This window comes from Calliphora vicina, chromosome 4, assembly GCF_958450345.1.
Source record: "Calliphora vicina chromosome 4, idCalVici1.1, whole genome shotgun sequence".
In the NCBI taxonomy this organism is placed as follows: Eukaryota; Metazoa; Arthropoda; class Insecta; order Diptera; family Calliphoridae; genus Calliphora; species Calliphora vicina.
Window position 1 is genome coordinate 55245969 of NC_088783.1, and position 13850 is coordinate 55259818.

Here is a 13850-nt window from a genome sequence, read left to right on the forward strand (position 1 = left end):
AATTTAGTTTGATTGGATTTAATTAGATTAGATTTTAGTTTGGTTTTGGTTTCGATTACGTACCTTGTGTGAAAAATAATATATTAAATGAAGACAATGTAACTACGGAGTTGGACATACTGATTCCATATTAATATTAAACAAATTTATAGTTTAATTAATTGTTTTCCTTGTTTTTGTTTGCTAAATGTTTTTTTTTTTCTTACAATTTTATTACTTTTTATTAACTACAGCTTTTTAACTTAAAATTCTATTAGAATTGTGCTGCTGTTGTTGTTAAATTTTCACATTCAAATAAAAAAAAAAAAAACATTGCATGTTGTTGCACTATAAAATTTATATAACTTTCTTTTTCAAAGGAGCAGAACGAAAACTGAAAACTTATTTTTGAAACTAAAAATCAAACACAACCGTTTTTTATGTAATTAGTCGAGGTTTTTAATAATCTAACTTTAAAATTTCATTTTTTTTTAAATAAAATTTATAATTATTTTCTTTTATTTATGCCGTTTAAATTAGCTTTTCTTCACAAAAATCTAATAATTTTTTTTTAAATTGCTTAAGTATTTTGCTTTCTATTTTACGACCGTTATGTTTGACAATTTGCACTCGACTAAACTTTCATTTACAGTTATATTGAGTTTTACTTTGTTTGCTCACATTTGTTCGCTATTAGGTATGTTGAATTTCTCTTAAATTTCTCTCTGTGGTGTAATTCCACTCTGACTGTATTGTCAAATACATTTCAGTTTCATATTTATCATTTCTGTTATTTTCTATTGACATTCATAACAATGTGTTTGTTGTGTATAAACAAAATGAAAAAAACACATATTTAATAAAATAATTTGTTTATCTCCTTTCTTTCACTCTCCTTCTCTTTTTCACTCTCTCTATATGAGTTTAAGGAAAATAGCAAGTGTTTTTGTTATTTCTTTTATTTTCATTCCTTTTTGTGTCGGGAAATAGGATGTAGAAATGTGACTTAAAGGAAATACTAGCAGAAATTTATTTAGTGGAAAAAGCTTTCCTTAAATATTAAAATGTGTTTGTGTTTTTAAATCTAAAATAAAAGCAAATGTGTTGAATAGAATATACGACGAAAAATATATTTTACATATTTCCGTTAAAATTTGACGCTTTATTTTTGAATAGATTAAAGAATGTTGTGTAGAAATATTTACATAGGTCCTTTAGTAAAAAGTTTTTTATGGAAAGAGATCATAATTAAATAAACATAGTGCCAACTGATATACATATAAATGATAAAAAATGCATGTTAATCAGGCCTGTCACAGAAATCCATTCCGATCGAAAGTATAATTAATTTCTTATTTTGCTTCTTCAGAAAAAGTAAAACGAAAATTTCTTTCGGAATGAAACCACTTTCAGTTTTCAAATTAATTGTTTGGTTTTCCAAAATTTTTAATCTATTTCTGTACCAAAAAAAATGTGAAGACGTTTGTTTTAATATGAAAAACGCTGTCAAATTAAAATCAGAAATACAGAATTGTGAAATATTTTTGGAATTAATAAATTACACGGAATCTGAAGAATCTGAAACGAAATCGATCGGAATAAAAACTTCGGAATTGAAACCATTCCGAACAAAATGTGTAACAGGCCTGAATATTTCGAAAACGGTATTTTATTCTGCTACTAAGATAATAATTTTTACTGTAAGTAAAATATTAAAATTTAGGGTCGTAGAATCCAGAGATATTGCATTTTCAATTATCCAAAAAAAATAGGGGGTATATTGATTTTATCATATCAATATTAGGGTTCTATAGTTGAAACAAAAAGTCGACTTTTCGACCTTTCGATTTTCCGACCCTATAAAGTATACAGTGACGGACATTACAATAAGAATCACTATCAATATTTCATTTAAAACTAGGAGCAATAATAAGGATTGGTGTGGGCCAGAAAATATAAAGAAGTGGCAAAATGTGTTGTGGACGGACGAAACGACCATTAATTTAATTGGTAGTGATGATAAGACATGGGTTAGACGTCCAAAAAATGGCTAAAACCAAAAACGTTTAAACATGGTTGGGGAAATATTCACCCCTATCGGCAATAACATGTGAAATTTTGTTCCCATGAAATATCCATTTCCCTCGAAAATTGTTTTTATATAACAAAATTCATGTTATGGAATGACCGTCTCAATAACCAGACTTAAATCCTATGGAAAATAGTAAAAGACAAACTCGGACCTAAAAAATTGAAAAACAAGGAAGAACTTTGGCAGAAAATTCAGGAAATATGGTATGCAATTTCCCGATCTACATGCGAAACTTTGTTAAATTCAATCCCCAAAAGTGCTATTATTAGAAATAATTGATATGCAACAAAATATTAAGAAAACAACGAATTCTTATGATGATTTTTTATTTTTAATCATTTTAAGACTGATTGATTCTATTTGAATGTCGCATATTTTATTTAGTCTTTTAGATTTGACATCGTTTTTAATATAAGAATGTGTTATTTTTTTATTTTATTTTTTTCTATTTATTGTTTACGTTATGAGCATTAATATATAATGAACAAATTTTAAATTTTAAAATCAAATTTGTAGTTTTACCGCTTTAATCGAATTCATATGTAGTGATTCTATTGTATTGTCCGTCACTGTATATAGAGGCCTGTCACAGAATTCCATTCCGATCGAAAGTGGAATTAATTCCGAAATTTGCTTCTTCACAAAAAGTAAAACGAAAATTTCTTTCGGAATGAAACCACTTTCAGTTTTCAAAGTGGAATTGATATTTATTTGATTTTCTTAAAATTTTAATCAATTTCTGAAAAAAAAATTCGGAATAAAAACTAAGGAATTGAAACCATTCCATTTCGTTCGGAATGGTTTCAATTCCGTAGTTTTTATTCCGAAATTTTTTTTCCAGAAATTGATTACCCCCTGTCTATACTTGACAAATATTGATCATAACAATTAATGACGTTTGTTGTCAAGACAAAGTTGTCTGAGCAAAAGCACTAACAATTTTGTCATAACGAAGCAATAATACTAATAAATGGGGACTATACCTGATAATTTTGTATCTTGACAACCATTTTGACGTTTATCATGATACAAATTTATCAGGTATAGACAGGGGGTTAAAATTGGCCTGATAAGTATATTTTTATTATTAGAATATATTCAAACCAAATTTCGGCCTTATCATGTTATTAACAGCGGATGTACCGAAAATAGTAACACTAAATTTCATACCCAGACCCTTTTGTTTTGGCTAAATAGCTGGCCGCCAATGTACATTCCCTAAATAGCTGGACGCCACTGTACATTCTTTATGGGGACGCGAATAAAAATTATGGAACAAATTATGAAGGGTATTAAAATTGGTACGTGGACCATACAAATTCTACAATTCCACGTCAATATCAATAGGCGACATCTCGAAATTTAATTCTGGGATTATTTTCGCGACTATATCGATGACATATATTCCCCCCTAAAAGTCGCTGCAAGAATCGAGAGGTCTCAGAGCAACCAATAGGCCAAGTTCATTGGAGAAAATTCCCGAGACAGTGCCCTTTTCCTTCTTTGAATCCTCACTGTAGACAGAGATAGCGTCGCACACTGTGGTAAATCACAAATCTAGCTGGACAAAATTAAAAAATAAATGTCTGGCAACATTCCTTCTGATCATTTAATGAGCTTCTCAATACAATAGGGAACTGTAATTCATGTTGTTTTTTTGGTTTTTAGCTCCGATTAGGAAAAACTAAGCTTTAAAGTCAGTTGTTGTCAACAAGTACATTAAGATTTCAAAGAGAAGTGTATTTTTTGTGTGACTTTGGTTTATGATTAAAAAGGCTACTACGGTGATTTTATTGTCATAATTTTTTTATATTATTATTAAGCTCTATTTCAAGGAAATATGCAACAATTTTCATTTAATTATTTCCATTGTAACTATTAAAAAAACTATTTTTTGTGAGAATATCAGAAATTGGAAAATTTGGAAAAAATAAAATATTTCCTTTTTTCAAGTAGAGTTAAAGCTGTTTATTCCGCATAGTTCCGCTGTAAAACTATATTTGGGTTAATCTGTCAAGTATTCACTTTAAGGAAAATCAAAAACATCTTGAGCATTTTTGCGACCGCCATACATTTTTTTTCACTTTTCCAGTATGACCTACACAAAGAAAAAATAAAATATTTCCTTTTTTCAAGTACAGTTAAAGCTGTTTATTCCGGATAGTTCCGGTGTTAAACTATATTTGAATTAATATTTCAAGTGTTCACTTCAAGGTAAATCAAAAACATCTTGCGTATTCTTGCGACCGCCATAAATTTTTTCACTTTTCCAGTATGACTTCTACTTTTTCACGAAAGAAAATTTTTGAAGAATGGGTAAAAACTCCCAAAATACATTGCGAAAAAAAGTTGGTTTTTTATAACCGTTTATATGTATATTTGAACTCATTTTTTATATGATTCATAAGTGAGAAGTGAACCCAACGTGATTTATTCACCCCTATCGGGAATCAATATTTCACATGAAATATGTTCCCTTTTCCCATTTTTCGTTCATAAATTTTGTTCACGTGAAAAAATTCCCCATGTTGTGAAATTTTTAGATGGAATTTTGTAAACAATAAACAGCTGTTACGAACAAAATCAACTGTTGTGAATTAAAAGTTTAGGGTAATATCACGATAGCAATTTTCCCTTCGAGGGAAATGGATATTTCATGGGAACATAAATTTCACATGTTTTTCATGATAGGGGTGATTAATTTTGTCCAGTTAGATTTTATAGTTTTCAATCTTTGAGTCAGACTGCTCATGGGAGTAGAACCCATGAAATCAATAATAATCACCCTTATCGTGGTTGGCGTAAACATCATACGTCTACGACAGTTTCGTACTAGATTAAAGAAACAGTCTGCATTTTATCTTTAATCTAGTACGAAACAGTCGTAGGCGTAAGACGTTTACGCCAACCACGATAAGGGTGAATACGTAACTTGTTCAGAATGGAGAGGTGTGTTTTAGTGGGCACCACTTTCCACCAGACAAGAGCGTTTGAGGCACCAACTCTATCTAACAAAATTAAAAATCATGTTGTGCCTTTCGCATTCGCCGTCCAGCATTACAATTCCACGAGATCTTAGAGTCTAGAATTACGCCAAAGGTTTTGGTTTAACTCAAATTTAGAATGGTAGCAATGTTGTAACATGTGATAAAATCTAACAATTCGATCTTCGCCGGAATGAACCTCAGAATGTTTTTCCTCGCCCATGATAGTAGAACGCCTAGGGCTGATTTCATGAGATAACTCATTGTTGGAAACGATTTGTCACAAATCTTTGCAATTTCGTTAAGACTATCATCTCATTCGTACAACATATCCTATTTCTTGTGGGACAATGTAAACTGGACTTTAACGGATCTGCACAGACTAGAAATTTCATCGAGAACACATGTTTGATTGCAACAATGAGGTGACCCAAAAAACAACCTATGATAAGTAATACTGGTAAAAAATACCCATTCAGTTGTGCGATTTGGTGCCGACACAACGAACGCTATGAAACGGAATCTCCAATTTAATGAATACTTTTTCTGTTGTGTTTGCGAGTATTGACTAGATTTTAGGAAGATTTTTGGCATTCCTGAGGAAAATACTGCCTGTTGATATAGATGTCGTTGAGTTGACAATTTGTCCGAGTTGGACTCAGGTCGTTCCGGAGTGAAGATCCAGTTGTTGAATTCCAATTAAAGGCCTTGTTACGTGATTTGATTTCAATACTCTCTACAGTACACCCCATAACACAAAGGGATTAGATGTTGGATACAAAAATCGAATTCCTGTACAATTTAACCAAATACGTTATTTAACATGCCAGATGTTATTGTTTTTGTGCTTAGCTGTAAACAAATGTGACTCCCATCTTGCGGATATTCTATTTATAAACAATAGATTATAAAGAGAAATTCAATGATTTTTGAAAATTATTTGAATTAAACGTCCTGAACGATATTTACTATCACCTGCGTTCCAAGCGAGAAGTATTCAGAACAGTATAAAAGGCTGCTGCAGATGTGCTATGCAATTCAACTAACTGGGCTATGTGTCCATTATGAAGCCTTATCCAGGACAATATTTTACTGACCCTTTACACAAACTAAATACATATGTAATTTTATTTATCCTTAACCATTTAATAACATCCCACCTAATGTAAACTAAATTAAATAAATTAAAACACTTTTAATATAATACCAAAGAAATATTTCTATTTTTATTCATTAGTTGTCTGAATATTATTGGTTTTTTAATTACCTTTTCATGAGCTATATATAATCATTTATTTTAATACTAATATTTAATAAATTTTAAATTCAATATACCATATATCGCACTTGATCAACAAGAGGGTATTAACTCAAAATTTTGAAAATTTCACTTTTTTCAAGAAATCAACTAACAACATCAAACTTCAACTGTAAAAATTTCAACGTATTCCGATTACTCTTTCATCTCGAAAACAACATTTGAGACCATTTTCGTGATAATGTAGTGACTACTTTTATACAACAAAAAGGTATTATTTTGAGTTAATACAAAAGTTGAAATAGAAATGCATCGTATATTTTCATCAAAAAGGTATTATTTTGAGTTGAGCCTTTATTCCAGTTAAAAATAATCAAATTGTTTTATTTATGTATATTTGGTTGTATTTTGAGTTGATACTGTTTTGTTGATAAAATTTGTTTTACTTTATGATTTTAATTCGAAATGGGACTCTTTTTATAATAAAATTGTTCACATTTTTTCAGAAAAATGGTTAATAAAATAAAAAACTGTTTTTTTTTGCAATAATTGGAAAAATTTAAAAGAAAAACAATGTAATTATATTTTTAAATGGAATTTACATACTATGATGTATTCAGATTTTCAAATTCTCTTAAAATGTAACCACAAACAGTTTTTATCCTCTACTGAAAATTTTAAAATTTTGAGTTAATACCCTCTTGTTGATCAAGTGCGATATAATAATAAATTTGTTTTTGAATACGTATTGAGACATTTGTTTAAACTACACATAATAAAATCTAAATACACAATTTTTTGTTTGTTTAAATATTAAAACGTTAATTTAATAAAATTACAAATGCGTAGGCATAAAATCAATGATGGTGGGGCATGGATAAATGAACTTAATAATTATTAAAATATAAAAATCAAAGTCCTGTTGTAAAACAGACATGCAAATTTAAAACAAAATTAAATATGTTTTCAACATTTCAATAAATGCGATATTTTGAAAGTTTTTAAACTTATTTAACGCCTTTTATTAACACGTTCAATATATTTAGTTTTATTTAATGCACGTTTAGCTGCATTTGGATCCATCATACGTTTCCAATCGGTTTGGCCAACTACAAAGCCAACAGCACGCATTTTTTCCTGTTCACGTTTTTCTTCAATATCAGCCCAGCGGACCTGGAAAAAAATTGAATAAATTGAGAAAAAATTATAGAGAAATAAAGCAGAATATAAATGAAAGATAGAGAAATGTTAAGATAAGATTGAATTTCAATAAAGCGTGATATTAAAGATCGAAGGTCTTCAAAATCTAACGACTTGTGGTCTTTGAGCTGCATAAATGTTGTAGAAATGGAATAAAGATTTAAAAAGAAATAATTGATTTAAAGACAACCAGTAACGCATGTTCACATATTACTGATTGTGTAACATTTCAAAATATGAAGTTGTACATGGATCATTGTAGCACCTAGCTAAAGACCTCGAGCTATCTAATATCTGCCATCTATAATTTAGTCAATCAGCTAAGTATAAGGCAATTATTTAAACGAACGATGTCCCCCTAGTGGCACAGCATGTCACTGCTACTAGAATAGCAGCGGATCTGATCTCTGATCAGTCTCTCACCAATTTTAGTTCCCTTGATGGATTTATCAAGGTGAGTTAAGGTCACCAAGGTGGCATGTTATCAGGGCGAAACCACTAAGGGTCAGTGTTAGGTCTACTTCTTAGGAACACAATGTACAACGAAGTACTAGAGTTGAGTATACCTAAAGAGACCTAGAATATTGGCTGTGCCGAATCTTATATACCCTTCACCAAATTATATTTCAAAATACAAATTTTAAATATTTTTAGGTAAAATTTTTTTTTCCAAAGTTGTTTTTGTAATTTTTTTTTTGGAATTGTTATTTTAAAATGTTTAAATTTTAACTTTTTTTAAATTTTTTAAATTTAATTTTTTAAAAAAAAATTTTATTTTTAAATTTAAAAAAAAATTGTTTTTTAATTTTTTTTTTTTTTTAGTTGACCGATTTTCTGATTTTAAATAGGAAACTTCTCGAAAGCATGTCTGACAGAATTATTGAAGATTTGGATCCCGAAGATATCTGGTGTCTTCAGAAAATTGATTTCAACAGACAGACGGACGGTCAGACAGGCAGACAGACAGACAGACAGACAGACAGACAGACAGACAGACAGACAGACAGACAGACAGACAGACAGACAGACAGACAGACAGACAGACAGACAGACAGACAGACAGACAGACAGACAGACAGACAGACAGACAGACAGACAGACAGACAGACAGACAGACAGACAGACAGACAGACAGACAGACAGACAGACAGACAGACAGACAGACAGACAGACAGACAGACAGACAGACAGACAGACAGACAGACAGACAGACAGACAGACAGACAGACAGACAGACAGACAGACAGACAGACAGACAGACAGACAGACAGACAGACAGACAGACAGACAGACAGACAGACAGACAGACAGACAGACAGACAGACAGACAGACAGACATTGATCTTATTTTGGAGCGAGAAGAAATATGGAAGGGAATTATGATGAAAACTGATCGGGGAAGTAACTCTCTCAACACCAAAATAATAAAAGAAGAAGCCAGAGAAAATCTTATGAAGAAATGGCAAGAACGCTGGGAAGGTGACGAACGTGGCAGATGGACACATAGACTCATACCGGACATAAAACACTGGATTAAACGAATACATGGTGGGATGCACTATTACTTAACCCATATAATGACCGGACATCGTAACTTTAACTCGTATCTAATGCGGTTCAAGATTAGATAATATGCATATTTCGTCGACTGCGGCTCTGAGGATGATAACGCCGAACATGTTCTCTTTCACTGCAGCAAATGGAATAATATCAACTTTGAACGAAGCTATTGAAGCTACACTTACCCCTGAGAACATAGTAGGGGAAATGCTCAAATCTGAAATTTTGTGGAAACTGTAATCGAAATTACGAACCCCTAATCTCAAATGATGATGGGGGAGTAGGATTTCAACAATGAGAATGATAAATGGTCAATAAAGCAATCGTGGGGCCACTAGTTGACGGGGCGCTGTCACTACGTTCTTTAAAACAAGTAAGAAAGTATCGTCGGTCAAGTCCGACCATATAATACCCTACACCAAGTAAATGACTAAAAAATATTTTTCTTTTAAAATATCAATAATTTATATTCATGATTGATTTTTGGAAGTGGGCCTTATATGGGAGCTATGACCAATTATGGACCGATCACCTTGAAATTAGGTCGTGTGATTTATATCTATATTAAATTTAACTATGTTGAATTTTGTGTGTATACCAACATTTTTAAGCGATTTATGCACGTTAAAGTGATTTTCGGAAGCGGGTCTATATGGGAGCTATGACTAATTATGGACCGATCGTAACAAAATTTGGTGACATGAATTTTGTATACATAAAACTTATTTGGAGCGAAATTTGTGTAGATACATAGATAAATTAAACATTTATGACCGATAAAGTCCAATTTCGAGGGGACTTTGTATGGGGGCTAGGTGAAATAATGGACCGATTTCAGCCAGTTTCAATAGGCTTGGTCCTTGGGCCAAGGTTTACATGGACAGCCAGCCAGCCAACCAGACGGACATCGTTCAATCGACTCAAAAAGTGATTCTAAGTCGATCGGTATACTTTAAGGTGGGTGTTAGACTAATATTTTTGGGCGTTACAAACATCTGCACAAACGCATAATATCCTCCCCACTATGGTGGTGTAGGGTATAAAAAAGAATCAATTACGCTATCTATAAGGATCCAGAATATATATACTTTATAGGGTCGGAAAATTATATTGTGGAAATTACAAACGGAATGACAAACTTATATATACCCTTCTCACGAAGGTGAAGAGTATAATTATGGCAAATATTGGAAGACCAAGACAATGTCGAAGGATCCTAGTCACTAGATTAACGACATCCATGGATCTATTAGTAATAAATACATGTCATAGAAATGTAATCTCAGTATTTCTAGTTATCTTAGGGTTATCAATGGAAGCGATTTGTGTAATTCGTTCACGATGATTCACAAAATTGCCCAACATGTTTGGATACGAAAGATGTACAACATGTAGTGTACTAGATTTGATGAAATTAAGTATGCGAAGAAGGTTGATGAGGACATAGATTTACCACATTAAACACAAAGTCAAACGTTTAAAAAAAAATCTGAACAAATCTTTAAGAACATTTGGGAAAAACACCTTCATTCGTTGAGAAATCCATTATTTTCAAACAGTTTTAAAACTTTACATTTGAGAAAGGTTTTGATTTCAAATCATTATAAATTTCAGATCAAACCTCAGTATGTGCTGATTTCAGACCTATTAACTAATCGTTGAGAACTTTTGAGATAAAACTTCTCTGATTTTAACTCATTCTCCATTTTAGATCAAACCTCCGTAATTGCTGAGTAATTTCCAAAAAATAATGGAAGTTATGCTAGTTTCATTAATTTCAAACTTTATAACTATTGAGATAGAAACTGTTACGAAGTGAGGAAAACTTAATGCAGAAGATGCTAGCTAACCAGCTCCACGAGGTATTACTTAAGAGCAGTTCGACGGGGACTGTTGTTGATGATAGGAAGACGGTGAGTAGACGTCACAATACCTTTAAATATAGGAGCTAAGTTCAATTGAATCAAAATGGATCGATCGCCATGAAATTATGTCGTGTGATTTATTTTTGTATGCAACTTTTTTTTGTTAAATTTTGTTTGGATACCAATATTTGTATGAGATTTAGGCCCATATTTTGTAAATCACGTCACAAAGTGATATTTATATGGAAAGCAAAAACAAAATTTCAAAAATTTTAAAAATTTGTTTTTGTTTTATATACAAATTCTTAACAGAACAAACGCACCAAAATTCAAGCCTTTCATAATTTGAAAATTTTGTATATAAAACAAAAACAAATTTTTAAAATTTTTGAAATTTTGTTTTTGTTTTCCATATAAATATCACTTTGGTGACGTGATTTACAAAATTAGGGCCTTATACTCGTTTAAGTGATTGTCGGGTAATTTCTTTCTATATTGGGTGTATGATTTTAAAATGCGGGATTTACAATAAATGGCGTATCTTTAGAACACGGGTTTTGTATCTAATAACTTATATGTGATTTGGAAGAATACATAATTGTCATTTATTCTCACATTATAGTGTAAACAACAAAGTTTTTATGCTTCGAAAATATCGAACTTTGTGCCAACAAAGCGTCATATACGGGAAGTTTTGCATTACTTCATTAATGAGAAACAATTAAGAGAGCCATATTCAGCTGTGCCGAATCTTATATACCCTTCACCAAATTATACTTCAAAATACAAATTTTAAATATTTTTAGGTGAACAAAATTTGTTTTGCCGTTTTTTAATTTTTTGGAAAAAAAAATTTTTCGAATTGTTTTTTAAAAAAAAATTTTTTTTAAATTTTTAAAAAAAATTTTTGTTTTTAAATTTTTTTTTTTTGTGAAAAAAAAATCGGATTAAAAAATTTTTTTCCGATTTTGACCCATTGTAGGTCCAATATACTCGAGGTTGTCCTGGTTTTTTCCTCATATCTCAGCCATTTGTGGACCGATTTTGCTGATTTTAAATAGCAAACTCTCGAAAACATATCTGACAGAATTATTGAAGATTTGGATCCCGAAGGTATCAGGGTTCTTCAGAAAATTGATTTCAACAGACAGACAGACGGACATGGCTTAATCGACTCCGCTATCTATAAGGATCCAGAATATATGTATATACTTTATAGGGTCGGAAATTAAAAATGTGGAAATTACAAACGGAATGACAAACTTATACACATCTGCTCAAAATAATAGATACACCAAAATTTATTTTTTAAAAACGAAAAAAAATAATGGTATATTGTAAAATTATAAAAAAAATTTAGTCGATTTTTATTTATAGTTAAAAGGAGAGTAAAAAACAAAAACAAAATATTTCATAATTAATAATAAATATTATAAAGTAAATTAAATTTCTTAAATTTCGAAAAATTTGGTGCTCATAATAATAGATACATTTTTAAAAATTCTTATTAAACAAAAGCTAATAAATTTTATCTTAAAAAAATTAGTTTATTATTAAAGTAAAGCTAGTATCCAGTATATCCACTAGGGATGCCAAACGGGACTGGGTTTTACAAATCCCGGGATTCGGGATTTTAGAAATGTAAATCCCGGGATCCCGGGATTTTTCGGGACCCCGGGATTTTTCGGGATCCCGGGATTTTTCGGGATTTCGGGATTTTTCGGGACTTCGGGATTTTACTTAAACGTCAAAATCATCAAATTCAACAATAAAAACAATTAATTTCATTAATATATTTAAGTAAAAATATAACAAATCAAAAACTAATGCATTAAATTAAAATAAATGGTCCATGATTTCCGCTAGCTCCATACAATTGTCCCCCGGAGTACTGTTTGAGCAGTCATAAATATCTTGATTATGCGGCAATCCTTATAAAATTTTGCACAAAATAAGTTATAAGCACTCTGAAATTATACTGTAGAATACTGCGGAAATCGGGCTGCATTTGCCCCTAGTCCCCTTCAGAAAATAACTTGAACATAAATTTCGTAAAAGTGTAAATTGTGTAAAAGCCTGTCAATGCAATGGAGACGTGCTGCTCCCTGATTCAAATGAAAAAATCTGGCTGCGTTTGGATTTGAAGCGAGATTAGTATTATAAATATGCTGAAATTTAGCTTTCTAAGTATTTTTGGTGCTTCAAAAATCTTCCTAAAATATCAAAAATCTCATAATATTTCGGGATTTGTTAATCCCGAAAAATCCCGGGATTCTTTTTCACAAATCCCGGGATTCGGGAAATCCCGATCCCGAAAAATCCCGGGATTTTCGGGATCGGGATTTCGGGATTGGCATCCCTAATATCCACCTTTGTTTTGTAAAACTTTCTCCACTCTTCTGGGCATACTGGATATCAAGTTCTGACACTTCTCCAATGGAATCTCGTACCATATTTTTTGCGTTTTCTCCCATAAATCGTCTTTATTTTTGAAAACTTCCTTCGAAAGCCTTATCTTTAATTCACTCCACAAGTTTTCTATTGGGTTTAAATCAGGGGATTGGCTGGGCCAGCTTAAAACAGGTACGTTATTCTCCAAGAACCAGTTTTTAACTAATCTTGAACTATGTTTTGGGTCGTTGTCCTGCTGGAATGTCCATATTAATGGCATATTTTCCGATGCATATGGAAGCATTACGTTTTCCAATATGTCTCTATACCCACTAGCATTCATGGTATCTTCTATTCGGAATATCGGACCAACACCATTCCATGAAAAGCAAACCCAAACCATTATGTTTCCCCCGCCATGTTTTACCGTCTTTTTTGTAAATTTAACGTGGAATTCTTTTCCTTTTGGTCGGCGTACATTTCTTTGGCAGTCGTTTCCAAACAAATTTATTTTTGTTTCG

At 31.4% G+C, this 13850-nt stretch overlaps 2 protein-coding genes across 2 annotated transcripts in view; both read right to left on the reverse strand.

Annotated features, from left to right (window-relative positions):
- LOC135959019 (uncharacterized) overlaps positions 1 to 177 on the reverse strand; it is a 140505-nt gene extending 140328 nt beyond the window's left edge. Inside the window, exon 1 of the mRNA XM_065510003.1 lies at positions 64 to 177. Within this exon, the coding sequence (XP_065366075.1) occupies positions 64 to 118 (55 nt within the window). The 5' untranslated portion in view covers positions 119 to 177. The remainder of the gene's footprint in view (positions 1 to 63) is intronic.
- A 6934-nt stretch (positions 178 to 7111) lies between these two features.
- The window catches only part of ZAP3, a 33765-nt gene continuing 27026 nt past the window's right edge, over positions 7112 to 13850 (reverse strand). The window contains exon 11 of the mRNA XM_065510101.1: positions 7112 to 7486. Coding sequence (XP_065366173.1) covers positions 7325 to 7486 — 162 coding nt within the window. The 3' untranslated portion in view covers positions 7112 to 7324. The remainder of the gene's footprint in view (positions 7487 to 13850) is intronic.